Source organism: Musca vetustissima, unplaced genomic scaffold, assembly GCF_032173495.1.
Source record: "Musca vetustissima isolate MV318-11 ecotype Yass unplaced genomic scaffold, APGP_CSIRO_Mvet_v1 utg24453, whole genome shotgun sequence".
NCBI classification, from domain to species: Eukaryota; Metazoa; Arthropoda; class Insecta; order Diptera; family Muscidae; genus Musca; species Musca vetustissima.
This window is the reverse complement of record NW_026872833.1, coordinates 47417-68354: the sequence shown is the minus strand read 5'-3', so window position 1 is coordinate 68354 and position 20938 is coordinate 47417. Positions and strand designations below refer to the sequence as shown.

At 36.6% G+C, this 20938-nt stretch overlaps 2 protein-coding genes across 2 annotated transcripts; both read right to left on the bottom strand.

Moving 5' to 3' along the window:
• Positions 1 to 664: 664 nt before the first annotated feature.
• Positions 665 to 4693, bottom strand: LOC133338882 (gustatory and odorant receptor 21a-like). The gene is made up of 4 exons (XM_061547010.1): positions 3933 to 4693; positions 3732 to 3877; positions 844 to 1202; positions 665 to 763 (listed from the first exon to the last, which is right to left on the bottom strand). Exons 1-4 carry the CDS (start codon positions 4691 to 4693, stop codon positions 665 to 667), a joined length of 1365 nt encoding a protein of 454 aa, XP_061402994.1.
• A 2738-nt stretch (positions 4694 to 7431) lies between these two features.
• LOC133338872 (lysosomal alpha-mannosidase) lies at positions 7432 to 17221 on the bottom strand. The gene is made up of 8 exons (XM_061546998.1): positions 17185 to 17221; positions 16646 to 17016; positions 12789 to 13131; positions 12582 to 12715; positions 11529 to 12175; positions 8997 to 9211; positions 8076 to 8927; positions 7432 to 8007 (listed from the first exon to the last, which is right to left on the bottom strand). Exons 1-8 carry the CDS (start codon positions 17215 to 17217, stop codon positions 7432 to 7434), a joined length of 3171 nt encoding a protein of 1056 aa, XP_061402982.1. The 5' UTR covers positions 17218 to 17221.
• Positions 17222 to 20938: the final 3717 nt, after the last annotated feature.

Below are 20938 nucleotides of genomic sequence, written 5' to 3'. Positions count from 1 at the left end.
GACATGCGTAAATCGACTCAGAAAGTGATTCTATGCATATTCTCAAAAGGAACCATGTGCCTATCTCGTTTCCCTTTGCCTGTTACAAACATATGCACAAAGACATAATACCCTGTACCACAGTGTGGTGAAGGGTATAAAAATAAATTTCAAGACTCTATACGAGGCATGGATTTTTTTAAAATTAATTTTTCAAGGGCCTTAACGAGTTGAGTATTTGTTAAAAATAATTTTTTCAAGACCCAACCCAACTGATTTGTCCCAGCGACTGTACAGTTTTTTTATGTTGTGTGGTAAAAGGAGGGTGTCTGGACTTCATGTGAAATTGTTCCGGAGGTGGTGTGCAGGTGGCGCCTCAAGCATATTATATGTGTTATTACTAGTTCACGTTTATGGCACATAGATGGCGCCCAAATAGGATTCTCATACCAACTAAACACATCTTGACGTAAAAATGTATTTGCCAACTTGTTGGTAGCTCCCGATGAAATATATTTTCAAGGCTTTTGTGTGTGGTGTAAAATAATTTAAAAAGAGCGGTTTAAGGTCCTGTTAATCTATTTATCTATTTATTATTATAATTTTCTAAATCTATACATTTTATTATTTCTATTTTAAAGTCCTCAGGAAATTATCTTTCAATGCCCCATTGTGTGTTTCGCCTTTACGATATGGCTGTGGTCTGCTGTGAACGAAGTCCCCTTTGTTCGGTGATTTTGAATTGCAGCAGGACCACCAAATATGTGGCCATTACGGAGACATTCTGGAAAATAGAAAAAAATTACATAAAATAATTATGTCGACCACTGTATATCCCTCCTCCACATTTCACCCTCCACTTACCGATGTTATTAACTCCCTATTAATCGTCGCATAACCATCCAAATTCATTGTGGGTGGATTTTTTGCAATGGCAACCAAAAACATTTCCACCTCACGTTGGGTGGCTGTATCGACAGCTGTCAAATTGACATTCAGCAGCTGAGTTTGAAAATCAAAACCGACTTTTTGTGAAGCATGATGAGCCTCATTACAGATGATATACAACAGGCCCATGCAATAGAAAACGATGACAAAGAGCCCGACCTCCTTATAGGTGGCACCATGATCCAGGATCTCACTAAACGAACCATAGGTGGCAATGATGGTGGTGAAGAAGACCACCAGACAATACATGCCGTACATATTGGAATAGGCTCGACCTGGAAGGGAGAAAAAAGAGGGAATAAATATTTTTCAGGGGTTCATAGAAGGTGCGGATTTAAAAAAAAAATTTTTCAAAGTTCGTAGGAGCAGTATAGTGGGACGAAGCTGACCATAAAATACCCTACACAACTACCTCTTTCCGCGGATTTTTATTCCGAACCGAACCGTTCGAAATACATATGGAAGCTATTTCTGCATCTGCACCTATTTCAAAAAAACGCAATATCGTCACAAATTGTGCAAAATTTCGTGTTAATCGGACAAACATTAGAAGTTTGGTGCACCATTTATGTAAAATCGGACGAATACATATGCATATGTAAGTGCTATATCGAAATCTGAAGCGATTTTCCCGAAACTTAACACACATCACTCTAGACTTAATTTAGTACGCTGTGTCAAATTTCGGGCAAATCGAAATATATATAGGTACTTTTGTGCACCATTAACATAAAATCGGACGAAAATATATATGTGAGCTATATCTAAATCTGAACCGATTTTCACGAAACTTGACCAAATTCAGTGCGCTATGCCAAATTTCGTGCAAATCGAAAGATATATAGGGACTTTGGTGCACTATTTATAAAAAATCGGACGAAAATATATATGGGAGCTATATCTAAATCTGAACCGATTTTCACGAAACTTAACACACATCTTTTCAGACCTTATTCATTACGCTGTGATAAATTTCGTGCAAATCGAAAGATATATAGGGACTTCGGTGCACCATTTACATTAAATCGGACGAAAATATATATGGGAGCTATATCTAAATCTGAACCGATTTTCAGGAAACTTAACACAAATAATTCTATATTTTATTCATTACGCTGTGCCAAATTCCGTGCAAATCGAAAGATATATAGGGACTTTGGTGCACCATTTACATACAATCGGACGAAACTATATATGGGAGCTATATCTAAATCTGAACCGATTTTCATGAAACTCAGCACACATCATTCTAGGCTTAATTCATTACCCTGTGCCAAATTCTAAATCTAAATTCTAAATCTGATCCGATTTTTCCCAATTTCAATAGGGTTCGTCCTTGGGCCAAATAACTGACCTATGCCAAATTTCATCCAAATCGGATCATAAATGCCACCTGTACTTTGTTCACAAAAATACATGCACGGACGGACAGACAGACGGACATGCGTAAATCGACTCAGAAAGTGATTCTAGGCATATTCTCAAAAGGAACCATATGTCTATCTCGTTTCCTTTTGCCTGTTACAAACACATGCACAAAGACATAATACCCTGTACCACAGTGTGGTGAAGGGTATAAAAATCCACGCCTTGTATAGACCCTTGAAAATTTGCTTTTAAAAAATCCACGCCTTGTATAGACCCTTGAAAATTTGGTTTTAAAAAATCCACGCCTTGTATAGACCCTTGAAAATTTGGTTTTAAAAAATCCACGCCTTGTATAGACCCTTGAAAATTTTCTTTTAAAAAATCCACGCCTTGTATAGACCCTTGAAAATTTGCTTTTAAAAAATCCACGCCTTATATAGACCCTTGAAAATTTGCTTTTAAAAAATCCACGCTTTGTATAGACCCTTAAAAATTTGCTTTTAAAAAATCCACGCCTTGTATAGACCCTTGAAAATTTGCTTTTAAAAAATCCACGCCTTGTATAGACCCTTGAAAATTTGCTTTTAAAAAATCCACGCCTTGTATAGACCCTTGAAAATTTGCTTTTAAAAAATCCACGCCTTGTATAGACCCTTGAAAATTTGTTTTTAAAAAATCCTCGCCTTGTATGGAGACCCCCTGAGAAATTGTTTTTAAAAAATCCACGCCTTGTATAGACCCTTGAAAATTTGTTTTTAAAAAATCCACGCCTTGTATAGGCCCTTGAGAAATTAAGTTTAAAAAATCCACGCCTTGTATAGGCCCTTGAGAAATTAAGTTTAAAAAATCCACGCCTTGTATAGGCCCTTGAGAAATTAAGTTTAAAAAATCCACGCCTTGTATAGGCCCTTGAGAAATTAAGTTTAAAAAATCCACGCCTTGTATAGGCCCTTGAGAAATTAAGTTTAAAAAATCCACGCCTTGTATAGGCCCTTGAGAAATTAAGTTTAAAAAATCCACGCCTTGTATAGGCCCTTGAGAAATTAAGTTTAAAAAATCCACGCCTTGTATAGGCCCTTGAGAAATTAAGTTTAAAAAATCCACGCCTTGTATAGGCCCTTGAGAAATTAAGTTTAAAAAATCCACGCCTTGTATAGGCCCTTGAGAAATTAAGTTTAAAAAATCCACGCCTTGTATAGGCCCTTGAGAAATTAAGTTTAAAAAATCCACGCCTTGTATAGGCCCTTGAGAAATTAAGTTTAAAAAATCCACGCCTTGTATAGGCCCTTGAGAAATTAAGTTTAAAAAATCCACGCCTTGTATAGACCCTTGAAAATTGCTTTTAAAAAATCCACTCCTCGTATAGACCATTGAAAAATTGCTTTTCAAAAATCCACGCCTTCAAAAAAATATATTGGGTCCTTGAGGAGACTTACCCAATTGCTGCATCATGTGACTGAGATCCACCCACAAATATCTGTATTCACTTAATTTTTCTGCCGGCTTATCTCCTCTCAGAGTCTTGCGTAAATTCTCCGACAAGGCCTTGCTGGCAATGCCAAAGGCCGTACAATTTATATACCTAGTGAAGTTTCAAAAAAATATTTTGACCTCCATAGGAAAAAATTCAAACTTACCACAAACTACAAAAACAATTCAGCATAGCAATCAGCGGATAATAGGCAAAAGTATACCAAAATTTAAAATCCGGTTGAAGAAAATATTGTGACAAATTTATCAGAATACTCAAAACCCATGAAAAAATGCACAGACCCCAGGTGAGGGGATATAAATTAGGAAACACAATTGGCGATCCCGTGACTTTATAAAATTTAAATTGATAATTGGTCCACATATTTTTGAAAATCGCCACTTGAGGGCCATGTCTCCAACTGGCCACGGGTAGCAGGAAATTGGTGAATAACAAACTAATGAAGATGACATTATAAATGGCCTGATCGAAACGTTTGTCAGGACCCTCCTTGAAGTGGATGACTCTCTCCCGTAACACCATCACGACCACACTTGTCTGTATAATATACACAAAAAGGGCCCAAAAGAATTGCTTCGATTTCCACGAGTAGCCTGTGCGAGGTATTCCCCGTATTGGGGGATTACGATGTAGCGGCATAACACCCATAATTTGAAAGAGAACCAACAGGCTTTTGGTGTTATGATAGAAGGAGTCGTGTTTATCCAATAGTTCCGGGTCGTCGATAACCTCTTCCTTGCGTACATAAAAATCCGTGAGATTTGCTCCCACATTTTCCGCAAGAAAATTAATTTTATTTTGATAGGTAATTTCATCCTGCAGAAATTGACGCTGATTCGGATTCAAGACGGGGGTGATTTTCGGTGGTGTGGGATTTTTACTATTCACTGTTGCCCAAAATGCCATTTCGAGAATTTTCGTTTCACTCAGTTACACTTTTTCAAATAGACTTCTCGCCGTTAGCTTCGTGCGCCATCCTTTTATAGAAATCTGCCTGCCCATTTAAAATTCATTAATGACTTCATTCGGCGGGATACGTTCCTCTAAGAGGCGGAATTATTTATTTTATTTCCTTTTCGTGTCGCTTTGTCTCCCATTGTTGTTGTTTTTTTCTCTCCATAAAGGGTAACAATTCCCTTTGTGTTTGATCAAACAAAAAACTCAAGGTCAAGGATAAGGAAAAATGAAAAAATTCCGAAGTTGGCTTTGGTGGGTTATAAATAAAATTTCATGAACAATATCCTGTTCAATGTCGCTGCATAACCAAATAGAAAAACAAACAAAAAATCAAGGTTCAGGTAAAACGTGGCCACTATTTCAAAGATCATCCACAAGCAAGGATTTTTTAGAATTTTTTTTTCAGGGCTCTATACAGGGCGTGGAATTTTTAAATAATTGGATTTTTTAAAATTTTTTTTTCAATAATTTTTTCGAGGCTCTATACAAGGCGTGGATTTTTTAAATAATTTTTTCAAGGCTCTATACAAGGCGTGGATTTTTTAAATAATTTTTTCAAGGCTCTATACAAGGCGTGGATTTTTTAAATAATTTTTTTAAGGCTCTAGACAAGGCGTGGATTTTTTTAAATAATTTTTTCAAGGCTCTAGACAAGTCGTGGATTTTTTTAAATAATTTTTTAAGGCTCTAGACAAGGCGTGGATTTTTTAAATAATTTTTTCAAGGCTCTATACCAGGCGTGGATTTTTTAAATAATTTTTTCAAGGCTCTATACAAGGCGTGGATTTTTTAAATAATTTTTTCAAGGCTCTATACAAGGCGTGGATTTTTTAAATAATTTTTTCAAGGCTCTATACAAGGCGTGGATTTTTTAAACAATTTTTTCAAGGCTCTATACAAGGCGTGGATTTTTTAAATAATTTTTTCAAGGGCCTATACAAGGCGTGGATTTTTTAAATAATTTTTTCAAGGGTCTATACAAGGCGTGGATTTTTTAAATAATTTTTTCAAGGGTCTATACAAGGCGTGGATTTTTTAAATAATTTTTTCAAGGGTCTATACAAGGCGTGGATTTTTTAAATAATTTTTTCAAGAGCCTATACAAGGCGTGGATTTTTTAAATAATTTTTTCAAGGGCCTATACAAGGCGTGGATTTTTTTAAATAATTTTTTCAAGGGCCTATACAAGGCGTGGATTTTTTAAATAATTTTTTCAAGGGCCTATACAAGGCGTGGATTTTTTAAATAATTTTTTTCAAGGGCCTATACAAGGCGTGGATTTTTTAAATAATTTTTTTCAAGGGCCTATACAAGGCGTGGATTTTTTAAATATTTTTTTTCAAGGGCCTATACAAGGCGCAAGGGCCTATACAAGGCGTGGATTTTTTAAATAATTTTTTCAAGGCTCTATACAAGGCGTGGATGTTTTAAATATTTTTTTCAAGGCTCTATACAAGGCGTGGATTTTTTAAATATTTTTTTCAAGGCTCTATACAAGGCGTGGATTTTTTAAATAATTTTTTCAAGGCTCTATACAAGGCGTGGATTTTTTAAATAATTTTTTCAAGGCTCTATACAAGGCGTGGATTTTTTAAATAATTTTTTCAAGGCTCTATACAAGGCGTGGATTTTTTAAATAATTTTTTCAAGGCTCTATACAAGGCGTGGATTTTTTAAATAATTTTTTCAAGGCTCTATACAAGGCGTGGATTTTTTAAATAATTTTTTCAAGGCTCTATACAAGGCGTGGATTTTTTAAATAATTTTTTCAAGGCTCTATACAAGGCGTGGATTTTTTAAATAATTTTTTCAAGGCTCTATACAAGGCGTGGATTTTTTAAATAATTTTTTCAAGGCTCTATACAAGGCGTGGATTTTTTAAATAATTTTTTCAAGGCTCTATACAAGGCGTGGATTTTTTAAATAATTTTTTCAAGGCTCTATACAAGGCGTGGATTTTTTAAATAATTTTTTCAAGGCTCTATACAAGGCGTGGATTTTTTAAATAATTTTTTCAAGGCTCTATACAAGGCGTGGATTTTTTAAATAATTTTTTCAAGGCTCTATACAAGGCGTGGATTTTTTAAATAATTTTTTCAAGGCTCTATAAAAGGCGTGGATTTTTTAAATAATTTTTTCAAGGCTCTATACAAGGCGTGGATTTTTTAAATAATTTTTTTAAGGCTCTATACAAGGCGTGGATTTTTTAAATAATTTTTTCAAGGCTCTATACAAGGCGTGGATTTTTTTAAATAATTTTTTTAAGGCTCTAGACAAGGCGTGGATTTTTTTAAATAATTTTTTTAAGGCTCTATACAAGGCGTGGATTTTCTAAATAATTTTTTCAAGGGCCTATACAAGACGTGGATTTTTTAAATAATTTTTTCAAGGGCCTATACAAGGCGTGGTTTTTTTAAATAATTTTTTCAAGGGCCTATATAAGGCGTGGATTTTTTAAATAATTTTTTCAAGGGCCTATACAAGGCGTGGATTTTTTAAATAATTTTTTCAAGGGCCTATACAAGGCGTGGAAAAAATAATTATGGAAAATCCGCATGTGTGGATGACCCATTAAAAAAATATTTTGAGATTTTTGAACTACCGTATAAAAAATCTGAAATTTTATTTTGCTGAATATCAATATTTTTATTTATTTGAATTTACTTTCAAAATATTTAATTTGTTTTTCAAACTGGTCCTAAGGTCAAAATAAATGTCCTTATCTCCATGGCACTCAGTTCAATTAAAAATTTGCGATCATCATTCTTCTCCAAGGGCAATTCCCCAATGGAATATTTCATTCGCTTCAATTTTTCGCTACGCAAACGATTCAATTCCTGATGATCGTGCAACGTGTCACGTTTCAAGCGATTATTTTCCGCACCCAATTTACCAGCCGGCAATAGTTCCTCATAGAACTCGGTCGAAACCATTGGTCGATCAGCCTTTTGTAGCTGGACATAATTATAGGCCTTTGCGAAGACGGCATAATTTTCATAGTTATCTTCCTCAGGATCGGGTACAAATTCCATGCGACGATTTTCATCAAGCCAAGCATTACCATCCAGGGTCGTTTCTCGCATATCACTGATTGAGAATCCGGCGAATAAGTTCTTGACATTGAATTGCACAAATTTCGAGAACATTGGATCCTCATCCTTTTCCAGCAGATGTTCAAAGCGTACCAAGATTTCGTGGTCATGCCAGGGTTCAAAGGTGAGGAGGTGGATATTTTTGGGTAAGTTCGCAGACATGGCGGTGAACTGAAATAAAAAATGGAGGTTAGTAGAGGTTCCAAGGAAGGGTGTCAGAGGGGCTGTATCTAACTCACAATATTCGTAAACTGTTGCCTCCATTGGGTATAGCTATAATTCGTCTGACTAAAGAATTTCCAGGGCGACAAAGTTTTCTCCAATTGAGTAAATCTTTCCCATGCCTGTATGGTGGGACTTTGATCGAGCTGTGACGAACCGAATAGCAAATAATGTGTACCCCTGGCCACCAAACCCTGGCCATAGGCTGTCTCATTCAATGACTCATCAACACCAAAGGCATCATCGTGCAGTAGACGTCGATGAACCATCAATTCCAATGAACCATCCGACAATGACGAACCACCCTGAGCACGATCCGTCAATATGGCCATACGGGCATGTTCATCCTCCAAAGCTATCTTTGTGGTCACCGGATAATAATTACCCGCAATATGTTCCTCCAATTTCACCCTCCAGGTGTCACGATGATCTTTCAATCGTTTAATCATTTCACGACCATTCGAATCGGTATAGAAAATACCTTCCGATTTAATGTCGGCATTAAAGCGAGTAATGATTTCTTTGCCCACACCATCGTCGATGGGGATAGGGCCAACCATCCATTCAAATTCGGCATAACGTTTACCCTTGTAGACGCGAATCACCTGGCTAATCCAATCGTTAAATTTCTGATGGACCTCCTCGACTAAATCGCCACGATATACGGTGATCTCCGGAGCCACGGTTACGGTGCGTACCTTATCCTCCTTGGGTCTAAAGATATAGGCTCCCGAGGAGCGGTTTACAAATTCACGATTATTACCAATGGCTGCTTCGTAATACAAAAATTCCTGATTCACTATACGAGAGACCCCATCGGCCTCAACATTGGTCAGGAAGCCATTGGTGTCAAAGGTCAGGCGCAGGTACTACAGGGGACAGAAAAAAATTTAAAAATATTTTTTTTTATAAAAATATCGGCAAATTCTCCTCCCTACCTCATTACCAATATCAATCAAGCTGGACATATTCTCCGGATCTGGTACGGGTTTCATGTGATGTCCATTGGTCTTCTTGATGTAGTAGGACTTATAACCAAATGCCGGTAGCTCAGTGGCCAAGAATATCAATTCATACTTTGCCTGAGAGTCACGGAAGGTCAGATTTTGTACAGGGTCGGCCACAGGGACATATTGGATGTCCATGACCACATCTGGGGAGAAGAAAATGTAATAAAATAAAAATTAAGTTTTTGAAAAAAATAGATCTTGAAAATTTATTTGAAAAAAATCCAGCCTTTTATAGGCCCTTGAAAATTAATTAGAACAATTGAAGTCTTGGTCTGAGCCTTGAAAATTAATTTGAAACCAGTGAGCGAAGCAATATAGTCGGACGGGGCCTACCATACGATACCCTAAACAATTACTACGGAGTTCTAACTTTCTGCGGATGTTTACTCCGATCCTGGGCAATATTTCGTGATATTTGCACCCTCTTGCCCGATAAGAGGTACACAGCACCTTTTCCTTACACTGACATATTTTCCGAATATTACTAATATTCAGTACAGCCCTTCTAATTACTTGTCCCGATTCCCTTCACTATGGGCTGTATAGTGATGTTCGGCTTATAATAGCTGCCTATAAATCGACTCAAAAAAAAAAAATAGGTTTTCGGTCCACTCCATCCATAAATGTGGCCTGTATCGTGTTTACAAATTATAATGGACAGATGGACGGACACACATGTCAAAATCGACTCAGCTAGTCGAGATATGGCGATCGGTATACTTAATGGTGGGTCTAGGACCAATATTTCGCGGCGTTACAAACTATTGGGGCGCATTTAAAATCCGAACTGGATGAAATTTGGCACAGCTCATTTATTTGGCCCAAGGACGAACCCTATTGGTATTGGTAAAAATCGGTTCAGATTTAGACATAGCTTCATATATTTTTTCGTCCGAATGGTGTACCAAAGTCCCTATATATCTTTCGTTTTGCACGAAATTTGGCATAACGTACTGAATTGAGCCTAGAGTGATGTCTGCCAAGTTTCGTGCAAATCGGTTCAGATTTAGATATAGCTCCCATATATAGTTTCACCCGATTTAATGTAATTGGTGCACCAAAGTCCCTATATATCTTTCGATTTGCACGAAATTTGGCATAGCGTAATGAATTGAGTCTAGAATGATGTGTGCTAAGTTTCGGGAAAATCGGTTCAGATTTCTATATAGCTCCCATATATATCTTCGTCCGATTTTATGTAAATAGTGCACCAAAGTCCTTTATATCCTTCGATTTGCATGAAGTTTGGCATATCGTACTGAATTAAGTCTAGAACGATGTGTGTTAAATTTCGCGAAGATCGGTTCAGATTTCTATATAGCTCATATATATATTCCCTCCGATTTTAGGTAAATAGGGCACCAAAGTCCTTATATATACTTCGATTTGCACGAAATTTGGCATAGCGTAATAAATAAAGTCTAGAGTGATGTCTGCCAAGTTTCGTGAAAATCGGTTCAGATTTCTATATAGCTCCCATATATATTTTCGTCCGATTTTAATGAAATGGTGCACCAAAGTCCCTATATATCTTTCGATTTACACGAAATTTGGCATAACGTTCTAAATAATGTCTAGAGTGATGTGAGTTAAGTTTCGGGAAAATCGGTGCAGATTTCTATATAGCTCCCATATATAGTTTCACCCGATTTAATGCAAATGGTTTACCAAAGTCCCTATATATCCTTCGATTTGCATGAAATTTGGCATAGCGTACTGAAATAAGTCTAGAACGATGTGTGTTAAATTTCTCGAATATCGGTTCAGATTTCGATATAGCTCTCATATATATTTTCGTCCGATTCAATGTAAATGGTGTACCACAGTCCCGATTTGCACGAAATTTGGCATAGCGTACTTAATTATGTCTAGAATGATGTGTTTTAAGTTTCGTGAAAATCGGTTCGGATTTCGCTATAGCTCCCATATATATTTTCGTCCGATTTTAGGTAAATCGTGCACCAAAGTCCCTATATATCCTTCGATTTGCATGAAATTTGGCATAGCGTACTGAATTGAGCCAAGAACGATGTGTGTTAAATTTTCGAAGATCGGTTCAGATTTCTATATAGCTCCCATATATATTTTCGTCCGATTTTAATGAAATGGTGCACCAAAGTCCCTACATTTCCTTCGATTTGCACGAAATTTTGCATAGCGTAATGAATTGAGTCTAGAATGATGTGTGTTAAATTTAGAAGATCGGTTCAGATTTCTATATAGCTCCAACATATATTTTCGTCCGATTTTAATGAAATGGTGTACCAAAGTGTCTATATATCCTATAAATTTATCATAGGTTGCAGAAAGGCATGTGTATGTTCCTTCGAGGGAACATTGACATGCTATTGTAAGGATACATATGCGCAATATACCCAAAGTGGTGAAGGGTATCATATAGTCGGCTCAGTCCTACTTTACTACTTTTCGTTACTGGTTTTAATATTAAAAATCTCTTACCTTTATAATCTTTGACAACATAGTTAACATCTGGCACTGGGATCCTCACATATTCATCTGTCAAATGACCCAGAGGATTATAAAGCGTCAACACAAATTGCTCACTCTGCTCCGACACATCACACGAACTAATATTCAGCAACGAACAAGTTTTAAATTCAAATTTCACCGGTCGTGGTTTGCCATAACGTTTCGGACGCGGTGAGTCACCTTCAACCAAAACATTCAATACCGAACGGGCATTAGCCGAACATGTTCGCATTCCCACACTAAGATGACGAGCATAATCATAGGCCACCTTTTGTTTTTCGGTACCCGTTACTGCATCATGATGTTGCATTACACCCATCGTTTCACGCATAAAACCGAGGTGAGGTAATAATTCCGGATGCAAGTTCGGAGTGAGGGTGGTCAGCTGTTTACAAACCTGTAAGAAATTATTGCCCATGCGTTCGTAACGTTTGATGGTGGGCCGTGAGGTGAAATATCCCGTCCAATAGGCATGCGGATCGGAGGCATAGGGGAAGAAATCATCATCCTTTGTGGGCCATGTAATGCCAGCATCGTGGAGAGCCTTCAGATAGCATGAGGGAGTGGAGTAGAGCAGATTTATTTGGGAGCCATTCACCTGGCGTTCATTGGCATATCTGTGCGGAGAAGGGTGGGGTGTTAGAGAGAGACTTTCTTGGACTTGGAAAAAAATCGGCTTACTTTATTAATTTATCCAAATTTTTATACCACATATTGGCATTTTGGTAATGGAAATCCTCACCCATGGTAACCAGAATATTATTGGAGCGATAGCCCTCTGCCATTTCAAGGGCTATTTTAAAGAATTCATCTACCTATGGGGGTGTATATGGGGTCTTATTAACATGGAGGTCATTTGTAAGGAGGTAACTACTACAAAGGAGTAGCTGAAAGATCCGGTGGGTCCTCAGCCACCCCTACAAAAATATTCTGAACATGGGTAAGGATTTTTTACACTCTAAGCCAAGTTAAGCCGAATTTTTTTCCAATATCCAAATATTTTTTTCAAAATTTAATTTTTACCTTATTAATTTATCCAAATTTTTATAATAAACATTGGCATCCTGATAGGTAAAATCACCGCCCATGGTCACAATAATATTATTGGTGCGATAATATTTTGATTGTTTCTTGACAAACTCAAAGAATTCATCGACCTGGCCAAAAAACAACATTTCAAAAATTTTCCAAATTTCCAAAAATTTAATTTCGAACTCCATTCGTACTTACCCTCCTCTTGACATTATTATCCGGACTGTGTTTGCCATCGATAATCGGCTCATCGGCACATAGAATATCGAAACAGAATCCTGGTGGGGGTTGATATTGGTTATAAAGGGCTCCGGTGAAGAGATGGGCATCTTCATCTAAATTTGCCGAAGCTCTCCAAATCATTTCCGCTTTCTTCGTCATTAAGCGCTCATCCTTGTCCTGATAATCCAAACGGCCAAAGAAGAGGCCATCAAAGCCCATTTGGGCAAACATTGAGGCCATTTCACGGGAATGGCCGAAGGGGTCAATTTGCCAGCCAATGCGAGGTCGGCCACATTCACCAAAGGTGTCATTGAGGCGTCTAGGGGGAAGAAAACAAAGAGAGACGAATTCAAATAAAAGAAGAAGAAGAAGAGTGGATTTTTAAAAATATTTTTCAAGGGTCCAAACCAAGCGTTGATTATATGTTCAAGGCTTTACTCAAGGCGTGGATTTTTTAAAATAACATTTTTCAAGGGTTTACTCAAGGCGTGTTTTTTTAATTATTTTCTCAAGGGTCTATACAAGGCGTGGATTTTGTATACCCTTCACCACACTGTGGTACAGGGCATTATGTCTTTGTGCATATGTTTGTAACAGGCAAAAGGAAACGAGATAGACACATGGTTCCTTTTGAGAATATGCATAGAATCACATTCTGAATCGATTTACGCATGTCCGTCTGTCCGTCCGTCCATGTATTTTTGTGAACAATGTACAGGTCGCATTTATGATCCGACTTAGATGAAATTTGGCATACGTCACTTATTTGGCTCAAGGACCTATTGAAATTGGGGAAAATCGGTTCAAATTTAGATATAGCTCCCATATATATTTTCGTCCGATGTAAATGGTGCACCGAAGTCCCTATATATCTTTCGATTTACACGAAATTTTGTACAACGTAATAAATTAGGTCTGGAATGGTGCTTGTTAAGTTTCCTGAAAATCGGTTCAGATTTAGATATGGCTCCCATATATATTTTCGTCCGATTTAATGTAAATGATGTACCAAAGTCCCTACATATCTTTCAATTTGCACGAAATTTGGCAGAGCGCACTGAATTAGGTAAACAATTATGGGTGTTAAGTTTCCTGAAAATCGGTCCAGATTTACATATAACTCCCATTAATATTTTCGTCCGATTTAATGTAGATGGTGCACCAAAGTCCCTATATATTTTTCGATTTGCATGAAATTTGGCACAGTGTACTAAATTAAGCCTAGAATGATGTGTGCTAATTTTCGTTCAAATTTAGATATATCTCCCATATATATTTTCGTCCGATTTAAGGTAAATGGTGCAGCAAAGTCCTTAAATAGCTTTCGATTTGCACGAAATTTGGCACAGCGTACTGAACTATGCCTAGAATGAAGTGTGCTAAGTTTCCTGAAAATCGGTTCAGATATATATATAGCTCCCAACTATATTTTCATCCGTTTTTATGTAAATGGTGTACCAAAGTCCCTATATATCTTTCGATTTGCATGAAATTTGGCATAGCGTAATGAATGAGGTCTAGAATGATGTGTGTTAAGTTTCGTGATAATCGGTTCAGATTTAGACATAGCTCCCATATATATTTTCGTCCGATTTAATGTAAATGGTGCACCAAAGTCCCTATATATCTTTCGATTTATACGAAGTTTGGCACAGCGTAATGAATTAGGTCTAGAATGATTTGTGTTAATTTTCCTGAAAATCGGTTCAGATTTCTCATCTATATTTCCGTCCGATTTAAGGTAAATGGTGCACCGAAGTCCCTACATATCTCTCGATTTGCACGAAATTTTGTATATCGTAATGAATAAGGTCTAGAATGATGTGTGTTAAGTTTCCTGAAAATCGATCTAGATTTAGATATAGAACCCACATATATTTTCGTCCGATTTAAGGTAAATGGTGCACCAAAGTCCCTATATATCTTTCGATTTGCACGAAATTTGGCACAGCGTACTGAATTAGGTCTATAATGATGTGTGCTAATTTTCGGAAAAATCGGTTCAGATTTAGATATAGCTCCCATATATATTTTCGTCCGATTTAATAGAAATGGTGCACCAAAGTCCCTATATATCTTTCGATTTGCACGAAATTTGGCACAGCGTACTGAATTAGGTCTATAATGATGTGTGCTAATTTTCGGAAAAATCGGTTCAGATTTAGATATAGCTCCCATATATATTTTCGTCCGATTTAATGGAAATGGTGCACCGAAGTTTCTATATATCGTTCGATTTGCACGAAATTTGGCATAGCGTAATGAATTAGGTCTAGAATGATGTGTGTTGAGTTTTCTGAAAATCGCTCCCGATTTAGATATAGCTTCTATATCTGACCAAATGAAAAAAAATTAGTATTGGTTGCAGAATGACATGTTTATGGATCGAATTTCATTTTACTGGTCCTTTAAAAATGCGACGTCTGTTAGATTTCATCTGTTGAATATAGCCAAAGTGGTGATGGGTATCATATAGTCGGCCCCGTCCGTCTTAACTACTTTCCTTACTGGTTTAAATTAAGTTTTCCAGGCTCTACTCAAGGAGTGGATTTTCTAAATTAAATTTTCAAGGCGTGGATTTTCTAAATTAAATTTTCAGGGCTCTACTCAAGGCGTGGATTTTCTAAATTAAATTTTCAGGGCTCTACTCAAGGCGTGGATCGATCGGTTTAAGTATATCGATCGTCATATCTCGACTAGCTTAGTCGATCTAGACATGGGTGTCCGTCCATCTGTCTGTTCACGATACAGGCCACAGTTATGGACCAATCTTCATGAAATTTTGCATGTAGGATGGGTTCAGGCCAATGAAGATCCCTATTGTTTTTGGTAAAGATCGATTAATATTTAGGGGTCGAAATGGACCAAAATCTTAATTTTTTCTGATTTTCTGGTTACTCCAGAGACCTCAGCTATGGCCTGAACATGGCGAATTTTTTCATGGAGAAGGGGATCGGGCCAAAGAATAAGCAAGCCTGTTTTGATAAAGATCGGCCAATATTTAGCGGGTCAAATGGACCCTGACTTTTGTGTGAAAAATAAGAACATTTTTATTCTATAGCGTATATATTTACTCCTGCAGGACATAGAGCCGAGAAGTTGGTGATATATCCAAGAGGAGTGGTTGACCTTTAAATTGATATCAACTATATTGTTGTATGTACTCGGATGTGGGAGTTACACATTAATATTTACAAGTGGCTAGGTAATCAGATATTATTTAGTAAGTCATTACCACACTAGAGGGCGAAAATATAGCGCTGATGACTTTGAAATATTCCATGAGGTTCCAGGTATGGTCAAGGACAACGCCTACAATTTTCGGTAATGAACAGATAATAATATTGGTATGAAGTGTACCGAAAACTTAATTTTTTGTGTTTTTTTCGAATCGATCTTAAGGCCACAATTGAAATCCGAACATCACAACATGACCCACGGTGAAGGGAATCTGAATAAGTAATTAGAAGGGCTCTACTGAATATTAGTAATATTTGTAGACCTCTAGTGGGTCAAGAGGGTGAACATATCGCGAAATATTGCCCAAGCACAGAATATAGAACCACACAAAGTTAGATTTTCGTGGAAGTTGTGTAGGGTATCATATGGTCGGCCACGTCCGACTATACTGCTCCGCTCACTGGTTTAAAATAATGTTTTAAGGCTCTGTACACGGTGTGAATTTTTTAAAATTATTTTTTCAAGGTTCATTACATTTTCAAGGTTCGCGTGGATTTTTAAAATTAAGTTTTTAAGAGTCCATAGGAGATGCGGATTTTTTTAAAAATTAATTTCTTCTGCATTTTAATTTATTAAGGTTTTTCACAACTCACCTCAATCCCCATGCAAATTGATCAATGATACTCTGATAATGGGTCGTTGCCTCATCATTCATACTCCAGGCCCCGCCAATAAATTCCAAACGCCCTTCATCGACCAACATACGGACTTGCTGCTTCATGGCATCCGACTGTTCGGACCACCATTTGAAAAAGAATGCCGACTCGACATAAATAAAACGTTTCTCGGGATCCTTTAGCAATTCCGCAACCACTGAATCTAAAATATATTGCACGCCGGCTTTTTGTATCAACGTTTGACTGCCATAATAATATTGATCGACTGTCTTCAGCCAGCCTACATCATCATGGGTGTGCGGAACCAAGTGGACATTCAGCATATGCGGCTTGGTTTTGGGGCAACTCTAAAAAATAATTTATTTAGATTTTTTATTTTTTTTTAATTTGTTGTAGATTTTTTTAATTTCTTTTTTTTTGAGAATAATGAAGATGTTTTCTTTTTTTCTTGTAGTTTTTGTTGTTGTTATTTTGTGTGTTCTTTACATTATCAGCGATAACATTGTTTGACCTACCGCATAGCCACAATGAGCCCCTACATTTGGCATTGATTTTTGTTGCTGCCTCTTCTGGGGAAGTAATTCAGCATTTTCCACCAGGGCCAAGAAAATGCAGAGGCAAGCTAAAAATTTGGCCGACTTAAAGTCGGAAATTAACATTGTTGTTGTTGTTTTTAATATATTTTTTGTTTTTCAAATAAATTTTCCAATTTTTTTCCACTTCACTTTATTTTTCACACTGCACTAACAATCCCGCTGTTATGTGATAACCCCACGAAGTCTCAAGCTCAACTGAGCTATTGTGTGGAATTTAATTGATATTTATTAAGACTAGACTCAAACTCAATCCGCATATAAAAACACGCACACACATAACTTAGCCGGCAGAAGTAAGACCCACTCAAGTGGGGCATCTTGACGATTCTGAGTTGAGTAAAAGTGAGCCGGCAAACCGGTGTCAGATGGTACTGGGCATGGAGGGTTTTGTTTACACGAGGGGAAGGGGGTTTCATCGTTCTATTGCAATTTTCATTGAGCAACTAAGTCTAGTATTTCAAGAAGGCAAGTGCAGTGTCATCGACAGATAAGTCCACAGGACAGGAAAAACTCACACAGTGGAGAACAAAATTAAAGCACAAAAAAAATCCACGATTTGTATAGACCCTTGAAAAAATAATTTTCAAAATCCACGATTTGTATAGACCCTTGAAAATTAATTTTCAAAATCCACGATTTGTATAGACCCTTGAAAAAAATCTACGCCTTGTATAGATTCTTGAAAAAATTATTTAAAAAATCCAGATCTTGTATAGACCCTTGAAAATGAATTTTTAAACCAGTGAGTAAAGTATTAAAGTCGGACTGGGCCGACTATATGATACCCATCACCACTTTGGGTATATCCTACATATGTATCCTAACAAACGTCACGTTTTTGTTATATATCTATATCTGAACCGACTTCAGGAAAACTTGCCAGAGACTAATTTGCATTACTTCAGTACGTTGTGTCAATCGGCTTAGCTATGGATCCTTCCACGAAGCTTAGCAACACCGTTCTAGACTTAATTCAGTACATTATACCAAAATTCGTGCAAATCGAAAGATATATAGGGAATTGGTGCACCAATTACATAAAATCGGACCAAAATATATATGGGAGCTATATCTAAATCTGAACCGATTTTCACGAAACTTTGCACACATCGTTCTAGACTTAAGGGAACACCCCCCCATTCTCGATTTTATTTTTTCAAGATTTTCAATGGGCTGGTAAATCAATACCAATGCTTGTTAAGGTTTGTAACTTTGCACATATATAATTGAAGATTTAAAAGAGAAGAAAAATAATTTACAAAAAAATTTTGTTATTGTTTTGTTGTTGTTTTTTGTAATTAAAGAAAAGTCCTTATTTTTGATGGCGGGCATGATAACTCCTCACTGGAACATCGGAATCCGAAAATTCCAACGGTGTTAGAAAGAGTACATGTCTGGCTCTCGTATGAACTAGGATTATTGACTTCGCTCTAAAATTAACAAAATGGTGGACTTTTGAAAAATTATTTTTGAAAAATCGCAGATTTTTTACCAAAAGCCAAGTTAAAAAATAAGGAAGATCTTCACCGATTTGCTTTATCCTAGTTCATACGAGAGCTATACACTCCCAGAGAAACGTTGCAAAATTTGGAACCGATTGGGTTATTAGTTTTTGAGTTATCGTGCCCGCCATTCGCAAAAAAATGTTTAGAGAAAAACGCGTTTAAAGTTTGAGAAGCCCTTCAGCCGTCACTTGATGCTGATACAATAAATCGACTATATCTTCAAGAGTTCTTGAGATTTTCACTTGAAATTTTTTAGAGACATTCTTTAATCAGTGTAGATTCGAATTATATCAACAAAAATTTTGACCCCGAGAATGGGGGGGTCCCCTTAATTCAGAACCCTATGCGACATTTCGTGCAAATCGAAGGATATATACGGTCTTTGGTGCACCATTTACCTAAAATCGGACGAAAATATATAAGGGAGCTATATCTAAATCTGGGCCGATTTTCACGAAACTTGGCTGACATCACTCTAGGCTCAATTCAGTACGATATGCCAAATTTTGTGCAAACCGAAAGATATATAGGGACTTTACATATATAGGGACTTTACATAAAATCCGACGAAACTATATATGGGAGCTACATTTAAAACTGGACCGATTTTCAGCAAACTTAACACACATAATTTTAGACTCAATTCAGTATGCTGTGTCAAATTTCGTGCAAATTGAAAAATATATAGGGACCTTCGTACACCATTTACATTAAATCGGATGAAAATATATGTGGGAGCTGTATCTAAATCTGAACCGATTTTTTGGAAACTTAACACACATCATTCTAGACTCAATTCAGTATGCGGTGCCAAATTTCGTGCAAATCGAAAGATATATAGGGACTTTGGTACACCATTTACATTAAATCGGATGAAAATATATATGGGAGCTATATCTTAATCCGATTTTTCCCAATTTCAATATGGAACTATATTTTCATCAAATTCGGATCATAAATGCGACCTGATTTTTTACAATTTAACATTGGAAACTTAACACACACCATATAACAATAAAAGTTGGCACCTAATTCATTACGCTATCCGAATTTCGTGGAAAAAATATATATATGGTATATCTTTGGTTTATAAAATTTGGCACATGTTAAAATATATATTTTGTGCCATATCCGCTAAATCTGAACCGATTTTTCCCAATTCGTCCTTGGGCCAAATAAATGAGCTGTGCCAAATTTCATCGAATTCAGATTATAAATATGACCTGTACATTGTTTACAATTTAACACCAACAGATGGACAGACGGACATGAATATGTCGACTCAGAAAGTGATTCTATGCATATTCTCAAAAGGAACCATGTGTATATCTCGTTTCCTTTTGCTGTTACAAACATATGGACAAATACATAATACCCTAAACCACAGTGTGGTGAAGGGTATAAAAAGGGTGTTATATGGGGGACTACCGCAAAAAGGAGGTGAATATTAATTATTTTTGGTAGGGAGATTTGTTACCATATACGGTTCAAAAAAAAAAAAAGAACCCCAAAATACCGGTGTGCTACAATATTACACTTAACTGCACCTTAAACATTATGTATGTTTGATCGAACAAGTCAACAGGTCTCGTTTATATCTCGTTTTGCTGTTGAGAGGTGGTCTAGTTGCCCAGCAACGGAGGAGGATTTGCTTGAGGTGTATCTGAATAACCGATGAGACGGCCATTCATGTTGTTTGTCAATCACTTGAAATGGACACGCTTTCTGTCTTAAGTTATGGTCACATTTACCTTCTTATCGATGTAGTTTATCAGTTGGTCCTAATGATGACCATAGTAAAGAAAAGAAAAATCATTCAGAATTTAATTGGTTTTCTTTTAAGGGAAGGGAGTATTCGGATAGATACCACACTGTTAGGCGTGAAAAGAATATTTAATATTTCATTTTAAAGAAGGCTCTATATGAGGCGTGGATTTTTAAGGAATATTTTTCCAAGGACCATAATAAGGCGTGGATTTATTAAAGAATATTTTGTCAGGGTCAACTGAGGCGTGGATTTATTAAAGAATATTTTTCAAGGGCCAACTGAGGCGTGGATTTATTAAAGAATATTTTGTCAGGGTCTATATAAGGCGTGGATTTATTAAAGAATATTTTATTAAGGACATCTTTGACCTCACCCAGGCAACCGATATTTTAAATGTCAT

What these genes read in the sequence shown, in the direction of transcription:
- LOC133338882 (XM_061547010.1), bottom strand. Translation starts at nt 4,693, where the DNA reads ATGGCATTTTGGGCAACAGTGAATAGTAAAAATCCCACACCACCGAAA. An exon ending in AATTGTTTTTGTAGTTTGTG is followed by an intron (nt 3,878 to 3,932) that starts GTAAGTTTGAAT and finishes AAACTTCACTAG; the next exon opens with GTATATAAATTGTACGGCCT. An exon ending in TCACATGATGCAGCAATTGG is followed by an intron (nt 1,203 to 3,731) that starts GTAAGTCTCCTC and finishes TCTCCCTTCCAG; the next exon opens with GTCGAGCCTATTCCAATATG.
- LOC133338872 (XM_061546998.1), bottom strand. Translation starts at nt 17,217, where the DNA reads ATGCCAAATGTAGGGGCTCATTGTGGCTATGCG. An exon ending in ATAATAATGTCAAGAGGAGG is followed by an intron (nt 12,716 to 12,788) that starts GTAAGTACGAAT and finishes TTTTTTGGCCAG; the next exon opens with GTCGATGAATTCTTTGAGTT. An exon ending in TGATTGATATTGGTAATGAG is followed by an intron (nt 8,928 to 8,996) that starts GTAGGGAGGAGA and finishes TGTCCCCTGTAG; the next exon opens with TACCTGCGCCTGACCTTTGA.